This window comes from Galeopterus variegatus, unplaced genomic scaffold (assembly GCF_000696425.1).
Source record: "Galeopterus variegatus unplaced genomic scaffold, G_variegatus-3.0.2 Scaffold374, whole genome shotgun sequence".
NCBI classification, from domain to species: domain Eukaryota; kingdom Metazoa; phylum Chordata; class Mammalia; order Dermoptera; family Cynocephalidae; genus Galeopterus; species Galeopterus variegatus.
In genome coordinates, this window is record NW_007726485.1 from 51,516 (window position 1) to 73,538 (window position 22,023).

The 22,023-nt window shown below is 38.4% G+C and overlaps 1 protein-coding gene across 1 annotated transcript in view; it reads left to right on the forward strand.

The window, feature by feature from the left end:
- PEX5L (peroxisomal biogenesis factor 5-like) overlaps window positions 1-22,023 on the forward strand; it is a 102,681-nt gene that overhangs the window by 6,478 nt on the left and 74,180 nt on the right. Inside the window, exons 2-5 of the mRNA XM_008568104.1 lie at window positions 5,509-5,620; window positions 14,800-14,994; window positions 18,717-18,840; window positions 20,991-21,087. Of these exons, the coding sequence (XP_008566326.1) occupies window positions 5,509-5,620; window positions 14,800-14,994; window positions 18,717-18,840; window positions 20,991-21,087 (528 nt within the window). The remainder of the gene's footprint in view (window positions 1-5,508; window positions 5,621-14,799; window positions 14,995-18,716; window positions 18,841-20,990; window positions 21,088-22,023) is intronic.

A 22,023-nucleotide genomic window follows, 5' to 3' on the forward strand; every position in this document is an offset into this window, starting at 1 on the left:
TCCAGTACAGGCGCGACACTGAGGGTTGCGATCCGTTGCCGGACACGAAAAAAGACAAAAAGGAAAAAAAAAAAAAAGATAAATAAACTTAGATATAAGTCACAAAACAAGCAATATAAACATACATGGAATTTAAGTAACTGACATTATTTAAAAGCAAAATACTTTCCTTTCATTTTGGTTAAGTAGTTCCCCATCATCCAATAATTTAATTTTTAAACTTTGAAATTAGAGAAATCCAAGTTGAACTAAGGCAAATGTATTTTCAGATAAACTTTTAAGACAGACAATGATTCAGTAGAGCTGAATGACATAGTCTGCATTTGTTCAACACAAAGAAAGCACTGTATTGATAGTAGAAACAATTTGGTCATGTGGTGGCTAGTATTAAGCAGTCTGAATGAGTCATAATTCAATTGAAGTCATTTGATTGAATATTTGGTTACAAAGAAAATGTAGAGATTCGATTGTTTCTTGAATCCTGATTGACATGAAATGCCTACATGCGAGATCTCACCTCTTTTCTTATTTCTACTGCTTCCCCTTTGTTTCTATGCCCATTGACCACTTAAATGTTTTCCCTCAAAGTCTCCAGATCTGAATCTCTGATTTAAAACTCACTGAGGGGGGAAGTAGGGTTATGTCTTGAAATATCCCTGGCCTCCCATTCACAGTGGTCCAAGTCCTTCTTCCAAGTGTTGGATGGTGTGGGCAGGCCTCGGCTATTTCAATTTTTCTCATTAGGCATTCACTCTTGGCATTTTGGCTTCTTGGTAGAAGCCTTAATATTCTTAGTAGGAGCCTTGCATTTAGAAATGTTTCTTTAGGTACCACTAGGTTTCCAAATGTTTAAAAGACGTGACACTGGAAGGAAATGGAATTAGTTGTGTGGTTTAAAACCTGCGAGGAAACTGGTAAATGTTTCTGAGGACTACTGACCTGTCTGTGAATTGATCAAACACAGTCTGTAATTGCGGATGCCCATGCAATCATGCTGTTGTACAATTCACCATTCAGTTAGACTCTATGAAACCAGCCAATGGTTACTAAAGTGCTATCATAGGACACAAGAAATAATTGGTTCAGGTCTCTACCTTCAGGGGAGGTCACAGTTTAGGAGAGAGGAGAACAGACAAAACTAAGATTGGACACTGGGTAAAGCATAGGAACATGCAGGTGCTGTAAAAAAAAAAAAAAAATGCACTCACTGCCTGGCACTGCAGATGGTTCCGAGACAATGTGCCAATTGAACAGGACCCTGAAAGAGAAATAAGAATCTGTTTCCATTGGAAGGGTCTTTGAACTGATCCATATATTGAGAAGAGGCCAGAGGTGGGTAAGAAATGAAAATAAATACCATAAACAAAGTGAGACATAAACTAAGTGAGACTTAGCAATGAGTGATGTGGGTCATTTTAACTCAGTTGTGATGATCTAATTAGACTAAAATTGCAACCACTCCAACTCAGTTATCCAAAAAAAAAAAAAAATTAGAAATCTCTGACTCACCTTTTATTATTTTTATAATATCAATTTACTCTGTACCTAAAGGATGAAATGAGGGAAGTTTGTAAAATATTTTCAAACTAAAGGAAGAAATTCTAAAAGAAAGTCAATAAACCTTATCCTAGCAATGAATAAGGAAAGAGTAAATGGCACATGATTTGGAAGTGAAGTTTAGAGGGACTGCTTGGGGATTTAGTTCAGTTTGAAATTTTCCCTTATGAACTAAAAGATTTATTTATTCTCAAGTCATGAAACGAAAAACCATAAACTTGTTTGAAAATGAGGAGGGGGAACGGGAAAACCTATTCTTATCTGTACAAATAAAAATGAAATTTTTAGGATTTCCTATGGCTAAAATGATCATTTCTAAATTCATCCAACTAAAGACACAATTTAAAATTGGACTTGTTGAGGTAGATATTTCTGTCTTCAGTTTGTGCAAAGTCACTGTCTCATCTGGAAGCCATTTATCCAGCTCCTCCTACATGTTAAACATTCTACTTGAAGTTGTGAAGGATAAAAATATGAGTAAGATATACCTCTGACCTCAGGGCTTATGAGAAAAGATTTCTTTATCTTCACAATATCTCTCGTTTCATCTTCCATGTCTCCATCACAACCAACAAACTTCCAGTTCAGTTTCAATTCCCTTCCCATGCAATCTGTAATCTGGCCTGTCCTCCTCTTCACCCGTGAGCCCTGCCATTGTCCCCAACTCCAACTAAAGCATTTCCCAACAGCTGAACTGTGCTCCATCTTGAAAAACACTGATTCAGAAAGTAGTTTGTTACTCCCTCTTTGATTTGTATTTATGGGAAAAAAAACCACAAGAGCAGCTTAGTTATAGGAGTTGGGCAGCCATAACAACTCCATCAGTCCAGGTGTGAACTATGGTGAGAAACAAGATAGTAGGTGGGGAAGAAACACAGATCTCATGAGGCAGAGGTCTCAGAGAATACTGCAGAGGCCACGCCTCTGTCCTACACTCCCTGGTATCTCTCTGATCAACCTTCCCTAGAAGAGCTTTCTCCAGGAAATACATCTGAAATTTGAATGAGAAGAAAGACTCCAAAAGAAAATTCCTATTACCTTTGATAAAGCAGACTTGCCTGAAAGGACAGTTATCAAATTTAGACTACAGTTTTTCAGGACTTACAACTAAAAGTATCTACAGAAATCTAACACCATGATCCTCTAAAACTATAGGTAACTTAGGCCTATTCCACAAGTATATGCACAGAGCTGAGATTTAGGGAAAAATTCTTAGTCCTTTTTTTTTTTTTAACGGAGGAATCTAACTGTATCCAGTACAAGGGAGCTTTTCATTGAATATAATTCATACTTTTCTACATAACAATATTTCTCAAAATCATGACTAAGAGAACTCAGCTATTCTTGGTTATCTGTCAGTGAAATTAGACTTTTCTTCAGAGAAATAATGGCTATCAAAGAGATAGTTATGACATCATACATACATATTCATGCTTTGAAAGTCACAGTTATATTGGTTTAGTCTTTACTCCTTATGCACTTTAGCCAATGAATCAATAAGACCTTGAACCAGAGGCCAGTAATCAGAATGCACTGCATAGTAGATGCAAGCCTGTTACAATAAATTCTATGAGTATAGTGTGGTACCATATTTGATGGTGACCTTTATCCCCCATGAATGTTTATAACACAGCAGAATTCAGATGTCACTTGACAGCCATGAGAATGCCACAGATTGGAAGTGGGCATGGTTTGTGAAGTTAGGACTACATCACTATGGTGACATCGCACTAGGTGGGTTCATCACATTAAGCACCTATGGTTAAAAAAGCAAGTCTTACCAGGGAATATACATTAATATATGGTTCCTTTGGAAACTATTACATATGCACCGTTTGTACGTGAACTAACTATAAATGAGTTACAGATTCTGGGACACTAATCACATTTTCAGAAGAGCTAACGGAATCAGTGACGTTTAGCCATTTTTTCATTTTGTAATATATCATCTTGTACACCAGTGCTTCCAACTTTATTTCCAGATAATAAAATTGACTTCTATGCCAGAAAATATTATAAATCATTCCTAAACTTAAATAGACCATAGCATTTTCAAAAATTAAAATATGTTTTATCCCAGAAGCACTGAAGACTCATAGTTTCTCAATTAAAAAATTTCAATATAAATAGAATGGATGATATTCAAGAATTTTTGAATTCAGAAAACAAAATGCAAAGGGACTCAGAGTTTTACTTATAGGCTAAAGCAGCATCTTTAAAAAAAAAAAAAAAGAAAGCTTAAAACCAAAACATACCTTGGATAATTTGATTCCTAGTGAAATCTGTGAGTCTTTATACATAGTAACACTAAAACTTATAATAATTGAAGAAATGCCTATCACTGTAACTTGAACACTAAAAGAAGGACATTCTCAATGCTTATCCCTCAATAGCGTCTACAAATTAGTATGTATGAAAAACAAGTTGCAAAGTTTACGTCAAAATCTTAAACTCTAATGAAGATCTGAGATGTATACACGTTTAAAGTACCAAATGTGTCTCTTGGTTTCAAGTCTCTGAATGACTACTAAATGCCTCCAAATTGCTGCTTTAGAAATAATAGAATTGCAGGCCGGCCTGGTGGTGCACTGCTACAGTGCGCCGCTTGGGAGTGCAGTGGTGCTCCCGCCGAGGGTTCGGATCCCACATACAGACCGGTTCCCGCTCACTGGCTGAGCGAGGTGCGGGCGCAACACCGAGGTTTGCGATCCTGTTGCCGGTCCCGGTCCGGTACGGGCGCGACACTGAGGGTTGTGATCCGTTGCCGGTCAGTAAAAAAGACAAAAAGGAAAAAAAAAAAAAAGAAATAATAGAATTGCATTTTTTCTTCCCATATGTACCATGATTTAGGTCTCCAGTCACCTTGCCTCAGCTCTAAGCTGTAATATCACTGATACTGTGCCAAAGAAACAATGAAGTGAGAGTAGAGTATTATAAAATATTTTGATTTGTTGATACCCCAAAGCACTTTATTATTTCATGTGTCTCTTAAAATACAACTTTACAAATAATTACTTTGAAGTCCAGAGACTTTTGAGGCACATTTTTTCTTATAACAAGAAGAAAACTAGACAGTTATGCCCATTTTAAGAAAGGCCAATATAAAAACTCCAGAAAAAGTAAGACAGTCAATTTAAGGATTAACCAGCTGTATACATAAGTGTATTTTCTCCCTTAGTTGTAGTAATATAATTTGAGCAAGTCTGGATTCAAACAAGTGCAGAATAACCTAAGTAAAGAGTTGGCTGCCAGTGATAATTAGAGACCCACTAAAGGACGGACTGAAAGATTATTGAGATTAGAGAACAGACTAATGGGAAAATATGATTTAATTTACAGAAATCTATTTCACATACAGATTTTCACAAACATATCTACTGGATACCTGTACGGTTAATATAACACTATTTTCTATCCTCCTAAATAATATTTGCTATGTACTACAAAAGTATTCCAAAGCAACGTAGTGGGTATGTTTTAGGTGACTTGAGCTTTTTAAGAGGAGAAAAGGAGAAGTCAGTGTTTATATTTGCCACATAAACACTGACCTGTTTTAAGCAGAACTTGTCACCTCAAAGTCTGAAGCCACCGTTCCAGGTAGCAGTAGGAGCTTTTTGTCCAAGAGTGTAGTAGGATTGGCACTTAGCAACTGTGATTCAATAGGTGTCATTTTTTACATATTGAAATTAGAAGGTAATTCTAGACTATTCCAGGAGGAGGAAAAAAGGCTTGAGCTTTAAAAATTAAAGTTGGCTGCATCAAAAATATGTTGACAGTGCTAAAAGGCTCATTCTCCTCCCCTTGGTATTTTTTTTTCTTGCCTTCCCCCATTATTTATTTATTTTATTTTTGGTAGGCTTGCTATTCTCATTTTGTTGCAAGGCTGCATTTAATTCCTCTGACTCTACAGCTTAGCAAAGCCCTTTGACACCTGTGTTCATTTGTTCTCAGCTGGTGAATGAGCAACAAGAAAGCAGACCCCTTCTGAGTCCCTCCATCGATGACTTCCTCTGTGAAACCAAATCGGAGGCAATAGCAAGACCAGTAACCTCCAACACAGCCGGTAATTCTTTCACTTTTAACTGTACCTCCAGGAGCGTTAACTTTAACTATAGTAAATTGCACACTTTTTACCACAATGCCCTTTAAGTGGGGAAGAATGTCTTCCACCAAATGAAACTTTAAAACATACTCTATTCTACATAAACCAATAAATCACTTTTCATTGTACAAGAAACTGCAATGTATATTACCCAACCAATTTTGCTGAACATAAATGTACCACTATTAGCAATGAGTCACTTTTCCATGCATATTTTCATATTTACATCTTCACATTTCAAGTCTCATCACGTTAGGAAATCTTTAAAACAAAAGCATCTATTTCAGAGTAAGGTTTTGCAAGTTCTGGCGGATGGCCCAATTATTTTTGGAAATATTTTATATAACAAAAGACCAGTAAAATAAAATCTTTGCAAGTGGCTTTAAATGACAATTAAAATGTCCTACAGCCTTAGGATAGTATTGAGCCAGTTTCATTTTCTGTCATGTAACTGTGTCACTTGCTTCCTTCCTTTTCCTACAATTTATTTGAACCTTCTTTTAGAATTCAGCATACTCAGACAGTAAACCATCATCTGCTCAGTGCCTGGCACATATGGGAACAGGCACTGAGTAACTATTCATCCAATGAGTAAATGCAGGCTGCACTGGCAGGAATCACACTTCTCTAGCAGGGGCAGCCATTCTGCATTGACTTCATTCAGTCAACACTCACCTTCAAAGGCATGTTGTTCAAATAAGAATGAAAAAATGACGTCAGAATCAAAGAACAAAGGTTATGTTGGATGTGCAGAGCAGAATTTAATGGAAAAAGAAGAGGATAATCACATACTGTCTAGTTAAATTTGTTCCATTTTGCCATCATGACCTCAGCTTGCTGTTGATTTGCATATTTTCATTATATTTCTAAGTGAAGGAAATTGTGAGTTTTTCAAAATTCTAAACATTACAAGAGTAATAATGTCAGATAGAGGCACCTTTTGTGGGACTATTGTCTACAGTTTCTCAGGTCAAAACTCTGTGACCCCAGCTTGTGTCCGTGGACAAGTTGCTTAACAAAGCCTCAGTTTCCTCATGTATCTAAAAATAGTAAGATCTATACCTCGTAAATTACTTGGGTAGATTAAATGAAGCAATCTAGAAAGTGCTTAATACCATATAAACTCTAACTGGTGTGACCATTTCTGTTAGAGATACCAGGTGATAACAATATTCCTGATACTTTCCTTTTCAACTGCATTAACTTTTTTTATACCATACCAAAGTAATCATTTTCTAAATTCAACTGTCACTCTGAGTAACTGAGAAAATAAAATGATACATGGTACATCCTAGGCAGGAAATTAAACATGTTCAGATACCATCAGATCAGATTCATCCTCCTAACCTATGAACTTGGAGTTCACCCCTCCAAAACTGGAGTGCTACCCAGGAAAATACAGAGAGCACTGTGCCTCTACTTGCAGGCAAACCCTTGGGAATCAAATGCACTGAGAAGCTCCCTTTTACTTTCCAATTCTCACTGATGGGAAAACCAAATCACTTAGGAAGGGCCCACCCTGAGAGCACAACCTATGATTTGACCCAAAAGCTACTTTTCACCTTGATTTTTCTAACAAATAAAAGAGAGGCCTGAGAAATATTGGAGGGAAAAATCAAAAGAATGTGCAACTTCTTGTAATCCCAGTACCTACAGCATTGCGCTCTGTATTAGTTTCCTAGGGCTGCTGTGATAAAGTACCGCAAACTGAGAGAATTAAACAACAGAAATTTATTCTCTCACAGTTCCAGGGGCTAGAAGGCCAGAATCAAAGGGTCAGCAGGGCCATGCTCACTCTGAAAGTGCTTAGGGAGGATATGTTCCAGGTCTCTCCTAATTTCTGGTTCCTCAGCTTGTAGCAGCATAACTCCAATCTTCAAATGGTGTTTTCTCTGTGTGCCTGTCTGCCTGTGTGTATGTCTGTCTCTGTGTCCAAATTTCCCCTTTTTACAAGGCCACCAGACATATTGGAGTAGGGGCCCACCCTACTCCAGTATGGCCTCATCATTAACTACATCTGTAATGACCTTATTTCCAAATCCAGTCACATTCTGAACATAAGACTTGAACATAAGAATCTGGGGGGAGACACAATCAATCCATAACACTCTTCAAAGTAGGGGGACTGGGAAAACAGTGTCAGCTCTTATATAAATCAAAACAAAGTAAACAATTTAGGAAATATTTATCTTTTCTTAAGGTCAGCCAAATGATGGGGATTTTTCTCAACGAACCCTAAAAGAACATATCTTTTGCCTCACAGAGGTTCTAAATTATGATTTTCTTAAGTGTTTCAATTATCTGTTTTTAATTTCTGCTTGCCTCTACATTAGGATTAAATTTCTGTCACCCAATGGTGATAAGTTCAAGCTGATCAAATAAGAATATTTTTTTTGTTGTTGTTGTTCATTAACATCCTCAATCCTCTTTAATTCATTTATAATCCAGACAGACAGCTAATTCTTTGGCCCTCTCAAACTGTAATCTAAAATAATTGCTACTGCCTTTGATTTTTAAATGGCAAATAAATATAGAGTATACATGTATTCTATTAGGCCTCATGGCTAGCTTAACATCAGCACAGCCAGGTTAAGTAACTTTCCCCCCTTCTCCCCCTCTGCTTTCCCTTTTCTGCTCTGGGAACTGAGCAGTAAAATTCCTCTCCTGGGAAGGGGTAAACATGACCGTTACCATCAAAGGAACGTCTGTGGGCTGTGGTAGCCGGCTTTGGACTGGAGCGCTTTGCACTGATATACTAAGGACACTAATTAGAAGCCTATGACCTAACTGACCAGATGTTAGCAGACTACAAAGGCTGTGTCACCTTGCATACCACTGATTTTGAAATTGCCCACTCTGCCCTGCTTTCCTTTGTTCTGGGGAACTCATCTGGCTCAGTCTCCCTTTCACATTAGCAGAATAAAGCTTTTTGGCTGAAATAGCACCAGGCTCAGGTCTCTGTCTCTCTTTTCTCTGTCTCGCCAAACCTAACAAATTCATATTTCAAATGCTCTGAAAATAACTAGACAACAAATATTTTTTTTTTTTTTCCTCTTTGTCTTTTTCCGTGTCCGGCAACGGATCGCAACCCTCAGTGTCGCCCCCATACCGGACTAGGACTGGCAATGGGATAGCAACCCTCGGTGTTGCTCCCGCGCCTCGCTCAGCCAGTGAGCGGGAACCGGTCTGTATGTGGGATCCGAACCCTCGGCGGGAGCGCCACCGCGCTTCCCAAGCGGCGCACTATAGCAGTGCGCCACCGGGCCGGCCCTAGACAACAAATATTTTAAGATAGCGATTATATTATAGCACAAGTAATACTATGAAATTTGTAACAATAACTCATTGCTCTGAATCTCCCAACAAACTAATATATGTCAAAGTATACAACGGACTCTTCTAAAAATCAAGAAAAACAGGGGGTCCTTGGTTTACATAATCTAAAAGCATCTAATCCATAAACTTGAGATATTAAGCAAACATTTACTATAGAAGAAAAATTTTTCATGATCTCAAAAATATTTCATCTCATCTCTTCATATAAGGCCTGCATACCTACAGATGGGACCCCTGTATCTAAGGAAGAGCTGCCCTTAATAAGTTCATAATCCTACCACAGCCACCTAATAAAATATCTTTTTTTTTTTTTTTTTTTTTTGACCGGTAAGGGGATGGCAACCCTCGGCACAGTGTGGTCAGCACCACGCTCAGCCAGTGAGCACACCGGCCATCCCTATATAGGATCCGAACCCACGGCCTTGGTGCTACCAGTGCCGCACTCTACCGAGTGAGCCATGGGGTCGGCCCCCTAATAAAATAGCTTAACTGTAAACCTAGTACAATGTTTACAAAACACATTTTTATGAAGCCCAAGTGGCCATGAACCCAATGGCATGCCTCTTGAGAGAGCTTAGAAATTTGGGAAGTAGTTTTAATTGCATATACCAATAAAAAGGAAAAAGTGAATTGGATTATTTAAGTCCAGTATTTGACATCATTGGCAAAATCTTGTCTAAAGGAGTTTGCTGTGGAGCCGCTATGCTAGAGAATACCAATTACATGTTCTGGGATGCCAGCGTAGCTTACAAAACAGAACAAAGAACCCATCAGCTCCTCTAGGCACATTCATTGACTGCACCAGTCAGGGTTGCCCCATGATCTGTCTTCTCTGACCACCCGATGTGGTGAAATTCGTTACACCGTACCGGTGTTAATAGCATTGTGCTTACCACCAGTATCAAAACAGGGCTTTATAACAGGTGATATTTTATTCTGTTTTAAGCAGCCTCACCTCCCAAGGCCCAAGTAATCTAGTATTTATACACATTTTCAGTGCCCTGTGGGAGCCTTCCATTTTAATAGGCTGTGATCTTCAATCAGGTGTCCTTGAGATAGCTGGAAATAAATACTTTGGTAACGTATTATCTTCTGTGTTCAGGAAATTCTACCCAATGGAATTAGGTTATCAAAAAAAAAAAGTCTTTGAGATTACCAACTGTTTAAATCATGTTTCAGACTACACAAAATGCCAAATCATCAGGAGCTAAACAAACAAACAAGTAAAAACCATATCAACTGTCAACGCACTGCCTCCAGGTCCAGATAAAGTCTCCAGAGGAGTGATGAAGAACACAGGCTTTGAAGTGACGGGACCCGGGTGTGAATCCTGATGTGGACACTGACATTCCAGCTGTATTTGTTTGCTATTGCTGCAGTGACAAATTACCACAAATTTAGTGGCTTCAAACAACACAAATTTATTATCCTCTAGTTCTGGAAGTCAGAAGTCCTAAAATCAAGATGTCACCAGGGCTGCATTCTTCCTGGAAGCTCTAGGAAAGAACGTCCCTTGCCTTTTCCAGCTTCTAGAGGGCACCTTGGTGTGTTGGGTTATGGCTTCTTCTATCTTCAAACCTCCATCTTCAAAACCAGCAGCTCCCTCTCTCTCTCTCTCTCTCTCTCTCTCTATCTCTTCCCGCAACCCCACCTCAGTTTCCATCCTCATATCTCCTTCTCTGACTCACCCTCCCAACTCCTTCTTATAAGAACATGATTACATTAGGCCCACCCCGATAATCCAGGTTAATCTTCCCATCTCAAAATCTTTAATTTGATTACATCTGCAAGGTCAGTTTACCCATGTGACATGTCAAGGTAACATATTCACAGATTCCAGGCATTAGAATATGGACATACTGAAGAGCATTATTCTACCACACCAGCTGTGTCACTTTGGACCAGTTACTTAATTTCTCTAAGCCTCAAGTTTCTCATATGCAAAATAAAAATATTAAAATATTAAAATTAGAATATTAATACCTCTTCCACATGGAAGTTGTATGGATTAAACAAGGAAACATTCATAAGCACTTACCATATCATATATGCTCAACAAATTGTTTTTGTAATTGTTCCCAACCTCATATATCTAGTCTGCTTCAAGAATGGCTGTTTTCAGTAAAGTCTCCTAGTAGTAATAATTATTTATTTGAATTATTACTATGCTTCTGGCACCATTCTAAGGGCTTTAGATAAAGCACTTAATTTAATGCTTTACTCTTTGAAGTAGAGTCTTATCCTTATTCTAGGTGGGCAGAAACTGAGGCTCAGAGAAACTAAGTAGCTTACCCAAAGTCACACAGCCAGTGCATGGCAGGGTCAGGATTTGAACCCAGGCAGTCTTAACCACTGTTCTATGCTGCCTTATTTGGTGCACCATGGCTACATAACATGAAGACACCAGAATTGGTTAATTGAACTAAAGTAAAGAAAACAGGACAAAGTGCTACAAAGGGTGATTGGGAAAATATAGACTTGTTCAGAAGCCACTGAGCTGGGGATCACCCTGCTGCTGCAGATGGAAGTGCAGGGACTGACTTCCTTTAGGCAATGGTACCCCACAGCCTATGAAGCTGTGACTGGTGACTGATATGTGGTCCATGTAGAAAAGTCAGTATATGTGAAAATAAAATTATACCCAAAAGATATTTTATTGGGTCTTCACACACACCCACACACGCACACATAGGCACATGTGTACACACATGTACCTACACACAAATTTTCACATCCACTCTAAGAGTAGGATATCCTTTGTGCTCTTAATTTAAGCAGACAGATACTGGAACCCAAACTTTCATGTGCCTAAGGGAATCTTTAAGTGGGTTAAGAAAATCAGCAGAGCAGACACCCACCATGCCAAGGCATGCTGTCTTTGAAGCACATGTGAAACGGTCAGACCTTATGTTTAAGTCTTAATTAACTAAAGGATACGTGTGTGCTAACATGAAATTCGTCTTCCTCCAGAGAGGGAAAGGCTGCAACCATCCTTCTTTACTTAAGAAATTGTTGTCCCAGGGACTATGTGAGATTCAAAGCTTGCCATTCAACCTCCAAGCCACCTCCTTCATCAACTGGGTAACAAATAAGGCTTTTTATATGTGCTGAGCATTTTTTTTTCACATTTGTAAGGAGAAAAATAAAGGGACAGAGAGCTCAAAACAAACACAGGAAGGGCCCGGGACACTTGAGAAGGGAAGATTACTGAGCCAAGTCTGAATTCGCAATTCCCTCTTTTAGTAATTCATTTATTCTGAATGGTGAAAAGTAGATATAGAATTAAATTAGTACTCACCAGTTATTATTCATAACAAATGTACTTCCTACATACAAGTAGACAATTCCTATATAATTTGCTTCTAAAAGAAGTCTAGGAGCCAAGTGACTAATTCTTGTTTGTACAATTAGTGAAAAGGCATATATGGCATTCCAGAGACTGTCATCAACTTCCTTCCTTTTATTATAAGGAAATCACATCGGGCCTAGAATCCTTGCCAACATAACAGTGGTCTGGAAATTTCTATTTAAACATTCAATGGATATGAGCTGTGTGGCATCCTAGCCTAGCTTGGCTGCCTGCCATGCTTAAATTTGAGACGTAAAGCCAGGCTGCTTAGTTCTGAAATCTACTTCTTTCCCTCCATGTTCAAGTACTTCCTAGCCACAAAACACTCATGTCTCAGAGCATCTTAGCATGGGAAAGTGGTTCCCATCTCCTCAGGAAGACTCACTTAGATAAGCTGACACTTTCAGGCCATTTTATGATAAATTTACTTCATGGGATCCTCTGAAGAATCAGTTTCTTTGTCTCGTCCTCAGTTTTATTCCCAGTAGCATTTCCTCTTTCTGTCTGTATGTGGATCTGATTCCTGCCTGAAGTAGAAAGGAACAGGGAAAATAGGGGATCAACGAAAAGGAAAGGAAAAACAAAAATCACAAATTGGCCACCAAAGAATGAAAATAACCTTTTATTGAATACCTATCATATGCCTGGCAATTTATACATATTAGATCATTTAATCTTCATCTCATACCTGAAAGACATGCTATTAATTCTCCATTTTTCAGATAAGAAAACTGAAACTCAGAGAGGTCGGGAAACTTACCTCAAGTCACACAGCTATGCAGTGGTAAAGTCAGATCTTTCCACTTCAGCAACAACATCCAACCACTGTGATTTAGAATTGAAATCAGAAAACAAGATTATAGAGTACAGCTTGACGCACTCTCCTAAGGATCCCACAGGGGTGGTTGGCTCATGGAGGCAGTGCAGTGCTAAAGAACTGCTGGTTGCAAGTCCAGTTGAGCTCTGTCCCTGTCTTAGGTGCAGGGGAAAAGCAGATGGAAGAGTGTGAGACATCAACAACCCCAATCCGTTCTCCACCTAGGGGAAAAGCTGGGAGATTCAAGAGGAGTGGTGCAGTCATTGTTGTAGACTGTGCCAGGGAGGGTCAGCACAAGGAGTTTTTCTGTCCTTCAGTGGCTTCTTAAACTAGCAGGGTGAAGAGATCCTAGTCCAGGAAACCAACAAGCCTGCTCAGAAGCCAGCCTCTCTCTTGCCATGAAACAGCAGAGGCTGCTGGAGAGGTAGGGCTGGAGGAACTTCCTCTAATTTAAATTTTCCATTTCTCACAATGGGCTAGTCCAAGGCTCATTACTTGGAACAGTAAAAGAAAGAATTAAAGGTTACAAAGCTTGCAATGGGATTCTACTCTGCTATAAAAAAGAATGAAATACTACCATTCGCAACAACATGGATGGACTTAGAGAAAATTACATTAAGTGAAACGAGTCAGGCACAGAAAGAGAAATACCACATGTTCTCACTTATTTGTGGGAGCTAAAAATAAATAAATAAACACAAACAAATAAGGGAGGGGGAAGAAGACACAACGATCACAACAATTCCTTGAACTTGTTAAGACAAGTGAACAGATATGATGCAGTGGGGCAGGGTGAGGAGTAAGGAGGGGGGAAAGAGGAACGGGTAAAGGGACATGAAAATCAACTATGATGTATATTGAGAAGTTAAAATTAATTAATTAATTTTTTAAAAAAGGTTACAAAGCTTGCCTTTTAATTCTCATTTGCTTAGTTTCCGTTTGAGCAATTATTATTTCTGCCTTCACTAGAGTATTTAACACAATGTAATTGACCTGCTAGGAAGTAAAAGTATAACAGTTTTATAATTTGTTACATTGAAATTTAAATTTGCATATTAAACAGCAAAGGCATTAACACGTATACCTATTCATCAACTATGGATTATAAAATACCTCTCTAGCTTGAGCCCAAACAGCATGCCATTTTCTGAGTGAACTGTTTAATTAAATAGAAGATGATTAACAGCATTCCTTTATACTCCTGTGTACTTTATTGTTTAAAATTAATGCATAAAGACATTCAGAAACTTCACAAAATCTCTGAATATGATAGATTGGCCCTTCTCTGGAAAAATACAATGTAAAATAAACCTTCACTATAAATAAAACAAAACAATAAAGTAAATAGCACTTGAATTCAGATTCAATTTTACCATTTTAATTTCATTCAAAGCTTCGTCACTGCTGAGGCTGGTCTAAGTCCTGTCTTAAGATTTGTACCATGCCAAGAACTCGTGTAGGAGAACAGGCAGCTAACTTCTCAGTCTAACACACTGTCATTATAAATCAATGGTGAGCTACCTTAATTTGGTGTATCTAATCTACAAACCAAAATCCTGTACTCACCTGAAACGTACTTTTCAAAAATAATTGCAGAGCAGTAAATGGGCTTATCTTAACCTCTTTTGTTTCTGATAGTCCTGACCACTGGCTTAGATCTCCTCGACCTGAGTGAACCTGTCTCTCAAACCCAAACCAAAGCTAAGAAGTTGGAGGCCTCATCAAAAACCTCATCCCTCAAGAAAAAAGCAGATGGTTCTGACCTCATCAGCACAGAGGCTGAGCAGAGAGGCCAGTCTCTCAGAGCGCCGGAGGCTTCGTCCTTAGATTTAGGTAAGATCATAGCTTGTGGCAGCTGTGGCTCAGCCTTGCCCTGCTGAAGTTGATACAGCAGGGAAGTTCCACAGATGACATTAAAACAGTGAACAAAGGAGTAGAAAAGATGACTTCCATATAGGAGACTGGACAGTACATATCTTCCTTTGTGCTTGAATTGAATAGCGGTTGGGGAGCTCAACTTCGCATAACTGGTATCAATGCATTTATTTATTTATTCAACCTACACGTGTTGAGTTCTTGATAGATGCCAGGCACCATTCTAGGCACTGGAGCTACAAATAAAACTAAACTGTGAATCTTGCTGTCTAGGAGCACTTGGCCTAAGACAGGAGAAAGAGTCATGAGTAACCAAGTCTAACACAAGGCCCAGTGACAGCCGGGTGAAATGACAGCATGTGGCATGTTTGGGACTATGTCCAAAATGATCATAACGACTACCATTTATTGTTTGCTTACAATGTTACAATGCTGCACTACATGATTTACATATATTATCTCATTAAATCATCACAACTCTTTGAAATACGTAAGGAACCAGGTTTTTAATTTAATGTAATGCCCAAAGTCTCACAGTTAGTAAGAGGGAGAGCTGGAATTTGAGCTTAGCTCTACTTAACTTCAAAGTCCATATTTTTCCACCATAGTCTACATCCTCCTGAGAAAGGACAGCTTAATCTAATTCTCAGCTCATGGCACTAGTCAAATTAAGATCTCCTTTCCCAGGAGAAAGAAAGGTGGCAGGTATTTCAGAAAGCCAAGGGGAACATGCATCTCTCCCGGTTGTGAATGACTGGAGTGTGTGTGTATGTGTGCATACATGTGCATGCACGGGGGTACTTCAAAAAGTTTGTGGGAAAATGAAATTAAAAAATAATATGAATCTTTCCATGAACTTTTTGGAGCCGCTTTGTATATGGTGAATAGATATACTACTTATAAAATGGGCATATTAGTAGCTTATCCATAAGGTTGTGAAGAATGAATGGTATATATATGTGAAATCACTTACCACTGTGATATGTATGTGTTACATGGTCATGAATTAACTTATTTGTTCAGCAAACATTTCTCTGAGTACCTTCTGTGTTCAGGCACATACTATGTGTTAGGAAGACAAAGATAAATAATATAAACTCTCTGCCTCTTAGCAAGTTTACAGTCTAGTGGGGAGATAGAAAAATGATTAAATGATTATAATAAAATATTAATTATGTGCTACAGTAAAGGGAAGCCCCAGATGAGTTACTTCATAATGCATCTGGCCCAGCCAGAGACATGGAGAAGAAGTCTTATAGAAGGTGCTGCGTGGACAGAGTCTTAAGGAATGAGCAGGAATTTGCCAGATGAAAAAGATGGATTAGGAGAGAGGTGGAAAGGCCAGGACAGGGCATTCTGGTACTAATAAAATATTAATTATGTGCTACAGTAAAGGGAAGCCCCAGATGAGTTACTTCATAATGCGTCTGGCCCAGCCACGGAGATGGAGAAGTCTTATAGAAGGTGCTGCGTGGACAGAGTCTTAAGGGATGAGTAGGAATTTGCCAAATGAAAAAGATGGATTAGGAGAGAGGTGGAAAGGCCAGGACAGGGCATTCTGGTATGGAAGAGAAAGGGATTCACACACAGACAGATGAACACAGAAAGATGTCTTTCCAAGTAAACACATGTATTGTAATAGTATTCAAGGATGGTGGAATGAGAGGAAAAATGTCTGAGAGTCACTAGTGGGCAGATAATAGGAGTCCTTGGATGCCACGCCCTTAACACTGGGGGGGGGGTGTTGTATGAAGGGTTTTACTCAAAGAAGTGATAGCAACAGAGTCTTAGAGAAATCCTTCTCTGATGGATGTATGAAGTAATAAAGGCAGGAAGCCCCATACAGAGGGGACAGTGAAGAAGAGACAGACTTTAAAAATATTAAAACAAGATTTGGGACTGAGTGAATGTGTGTATGCGAGCAAGAGAGACACAGAATTTGCCAAGCACTGTGGTAGAGGATACAAGAGGGCAGGGAGTGAGGGAGGAAGTCAAGGGGGAAACCATTGAGTTCAGTTTTGAACCTGTTATATTTGAGGAAACTGGAACTTCTGTACCCAGTAGACTGTTAAGTATATAGGTCTAGAACCTGGGAAAGAGAGCTGAGCAGGAAATGGAGATTTGAAAGTCAGAAGCCTATGAATGGATATTGCAACCATGGGTGTCATCCAGGGGTACACTGTAGAGAAAGGGAAGAGAAACAACCCATAGTTCACATCAGTTGCACGCACAGAATCCCTTCACCCCTGCCATATCCCTCTCTGAGGCCTGTCTTTGGAGGAAAATTTTATAACTATCTCTATTATTTCCTCATAATCCATGTGTTCTAGGTTTATTCAATCATACAAATGAATAAATAAAATTTATGTATTTGTTTAAGAACATAGTATTTAGTATATTACAGTATAACATGTATATGAAACATATATAACAATAAACATGTACATGAAAATTTTATTTCTCTGCTTCTGAGAAAATTTCATATAAAGAAGTTGTAAAAACACTTAGTTTAAAAGACCTTGGAGAATAGCAGTGTTATTCACAATAGTCAAAAAGTGGAAACAGGATGACTGGATAAACAAAACGTGGTATATACATAAAATAAACTGTTATTCAGCCTTAAAAAGGAATGAATTGTTGATACATGCTACAACATGGGTAAAGACATTATGCTAAGTAAAATAAGCCAGACACCAAAGGACAAATATTGTATAATTCCACTTATATATCTAGAGAAGTCAAATTCATAGAGACAGAAAGTAGAATAAAACTTATCAGGGTGTGGGAAGTGGGGAATGGGGAGTTAGGGTTTAATGGTTACAGAGTTTCAATTTGGGATGATGAAAAAGACCTGGAGATGAATAATATTGATGCTTATAATACATTTAAAAATGGTTAAAATGGTAAATTTTGTTATGTTTATTTTACCACAAATTTTAAAAAGAAGGTTAAAAATAAAGACCTTGGAAGACATCAACTGCAAACCTATCTTTTTTTAAATGAAAAATTGGGCCCCAAGATTGTGTAAGTGATTTGTTCACAGTCACACATCTGTTAATGAGAGAGAGTCCAGACAGGTTCTTTATTTGTAAGAATTCAGCCACAGGGACTACATGGTTCTAGCATTCTCTGGGCTTTCTTCACTGCCTCCTTCCTCTCTATCTCCACTGTAAATTCCCTCCCTTGGTAAAAAATTAAACAGTCTACACAGAACCTGTGAAAAATGTTCTGGTTTCATCCCACATTCTTTTAACATCAAAGCTCATCTCTTTAAACAGAATATCTTTCTGAAAACATGCCAAAAGTGCCCCAAAGCCACCTCCTTAGCTGGAGGCTAGCCTGATAGTATCCCATATGCACATTCTACACCAGATACCATGGGCTCATAAAAAGGATTCAGAATGCATATAGTTTTTGAAATAATTTCGGGTAAAACAACTTGATTGCTTTAACTGTACAAGCAATCCAATTTATCTTAATAGGTCTCGTTTTTACTTAGCTGCATATGTTTTGGTTGATTTTCAGGCAACATTGAAAAGGTAAAAGTTGGTCTTGGCGCTTGAGAGCATAGCTTGAGTACAGTTCACTTGGATAAGACTCCTCAGTTTTAATCAATCTCTCTTCTCTCTGTGCCTCATGTTCTCCCTGTCCCCCTTACCCACTTCCTCTGTCCTTAGTAGATATTCAAACACAACTGGAAAAATGGGATGATGTTAAGTTTCATGGAGATCGAAATACCGAAGGGCACCCAATGGCAGAGAGAAAATCATGCTCATCTAGAACTGGATCAAAAGAGCTCTTATGGTAAGATGTTTTGATACCAGAAAATATCCATTTATGTGGCAACTTTATGGGTATTTTTCTCATGTACTAAAATAGCCAATGAGTTAAGTCAATCCAAATAGTTGGTGTCATGCATAATCCCCTAAATAACAATCTTAGCTATTTGTGCCTTCTGCAAACTCTAAATTGTTTTATCTGAATTGTCAAAAATTAAGTCAATTCAGCCAATAGGATTTGGGGAGGCTCATGATTCAACAGTTGTGGATAATTTTCTGAATGTGTAACTGAGCTTATAAATAGTTGCATATGTGTATATAGTAATGTGATAAAAAAAAAAAAAAAAAAAAAAAAAGAAAATGTATGTGACTTCATGGAGATCTCAAGTTAGATTCACAACCATTTGAAATGTTAGCAGCATTATATTTACTTCTAATAAAATAAATGGGTAAGTAAGGTTAATCATTCATAATACCTTATGACAAGCGGGTTCTGTTTCATGGAATATCACTGTACAGCCCATTTTATGTATGTATCATGTATTAACAAGGTAACAGACTATTCAAATTTTTTAAATGATCAATTTCATCTACCTGGAGAAGGCTCTGCAGCTGGAGGAAGGCTGTCACTTTTCGTGTCTGTCACTTTGTCTAACCACACTCCAAGACATGTCAGCCTGGCGTTAGTGTTTACTTCACAGAGTAAAGATGGGGGAACTTTCTAAAACAGAAGAAAGAAAAATTCTTAACATAGCTAACAGAAAAATTTTACTTTTCTTTTTCCATAATCAAGCTGCCTTAATTTAAAACTTACTGAATTTCCTTGAATATAAAATATGATGATTAGAAGTAATCTGTCATCTTGACTCATGATTGCTATTTTGTTCAGAGTCAACTTCTGAGAAGTATACAGAAACTGTAAAGCCTAAGGAAAGGAACCATATCTTGTTTATTTCTAGGGTTTTTAACAAAAAAACCTGCACAAAGTAGACACTCAACAAGCCATATTCACAGGATGTGTTTATAAAAGAATGAAAAATGACAAACTGGGACTGTAAGTAGGAGACTACAGAAGAGAATTTTATCTTTCAATGATCTGGTTCAAAACTACTCACAATTGATCAGAAGTTTCCAAGTTGTTTCTATAATGGCAGTATTTTTACCTAACATCTTACAGAGAACCAATGTATGAAGGAGAAGTAGACTTTCTCTGATTAAAGGAGCAGAGGGAGTTCTGGGACCTGCCAGCACAGATTCACAAATGCCAACCCCTAAGGCAGCTCTGTGGGAACCATAACTTTAAAACCATCAATATTAATCATGCCTGGAAGAGATGTGAAAAATTTATTTAAAGACCTATGTCGGGGGCCGGCCCGGTGGCGCACTGGATAGTGCGCCGCTTGGGAAGCACGGCGGCGCTCCCGCCCAAGGGTTCGGATCCCACATACAGACCGGTTCCCGCTCACTGGCTGAGCGAGGCGCGGGAGCAACACCGAGGGTTGCGATCCCGTTGCCGGTCCCCGGTCCGGTACGGGGGCAACACTGAGGGTTGCGATCCGTGGCCGGACACGGAAAAAGACAGAAAAAAGACAAAAAAAAAAAAAAGAAAAAAAAATTTTTCTGGTTATACAGGTTACTTTTTCTGGCTTTTTCAATCATCCACTGTCAGGTAATACAATAATTAAGAGTAATCTACAGATGCCCATGAGAAAATCTGGCCACCTGAGTTTTACCATGTTTTTGAAGCTTCCTAAAGGGCAGCATTCTGTTTCAGTCTCTTGTTGCCCCTTGCACATGTCTTCTTCTTATGACATTTTGAATTCTACATAAAGACAAAGTCATGCCAGAGACAATTTGTGAAAAGTCCCACCCCACAAAAAAATATTTCTTATAAAACAGAATTTTATGTAACAAAAATGGTATTGCATTTATTTACTTTTTGACCGTAATTGAACTGAATTCTAAATAAAAGTTAATAGCACCGAGCACATTGTAGCCACCTAAATTCTGAAAGTGGCCATTATAATAAAAACATAAAAATTATCTTTTTCATCAAAATTCTCATGAGAGCTTTGCTGTTATGGCTTTCAATGATCCAAATTAACTTTCTTGGCTGGATTTCTAGCTGAATTTGCTTCTTGATGTGTATTAATTTCCTTAACACATCCTTGATAGGTCCTCAGAGCACAGATCTCAACCAGAACTGAGTGGTGGGAAAAGTGCCCTCAACTCTGAGTCGGCTTCAGAGCTGGAATTAGTGGCTCCAACACAGGTAATAAAATTTCAATGAACCCATCTTTTGTAACAGATACTATATGTCATAAATATTTTATTTAAATTTTGCCCCCAAAGTTTGAAGTATTGTTTTGTATTTTGCCTTTTACGTGCTTTCTCACTCCGTAGCTATCTCAATGCTGAAAATAACTGATTTCTGTATGTGTGTGTATATATATACATATATATTTGACTGGAAAATGTGTTAATAAATTCACTGTGTACTTAGCACTTTTTCCGTGATCTACCATTTACTGTTCCCTTATTGTGCAGTACAAAATCTGTTCTACTCCAGTATTAACGGTATTTATGTAACAGAACACAAAGAAGAGGAAATTACATCTTGAGTGTTCATTCACATCTATGCCCTGTGGAACGAGGTACTACAGTCCTGACAGTCAACGTTCAAATAAATTTTGTGCTAAGGAATATATTATTATAGCATTAGCAGTACTGATGGTAAATAAGAGTTACCATTTGTGAGTGCCCAGTAAGTATGACAATACCTCAAATAGCTTATGCAAAGATTAATATTATCTCTTAATTCTATTTTCCATGAACTTTTTAAAGTCCTTCTCATGTGTTATATCTAATACCCAAACAATCCTGTTAATTCCTATTTGCCTCACTTTAGAGATACTTTAAAAATACTCTAGTCTCAGGCCAGCCCGGTGGCGCACTGCTACAGTGCGCCACTTGAGAGCGCGGCGGCGCTCCCGCCGAGGGTTCGGATCCCACATACAGACCGGTTCCCGTTCACTGGCTGAGCGAGGTGCGGGCGCAACACCGAGGGTTGCGATCCCATTGCCGGTCCCGGTCCGGTACGGGCACGACACTAAGGGTTGCGATCCATTGCTGGACACAAAAAAAGGAAAAAAAAAAAAAAATACTCTAGTCTCAGCGAAGCCAAGCACATTTTCCTGGGAAAGTAGGG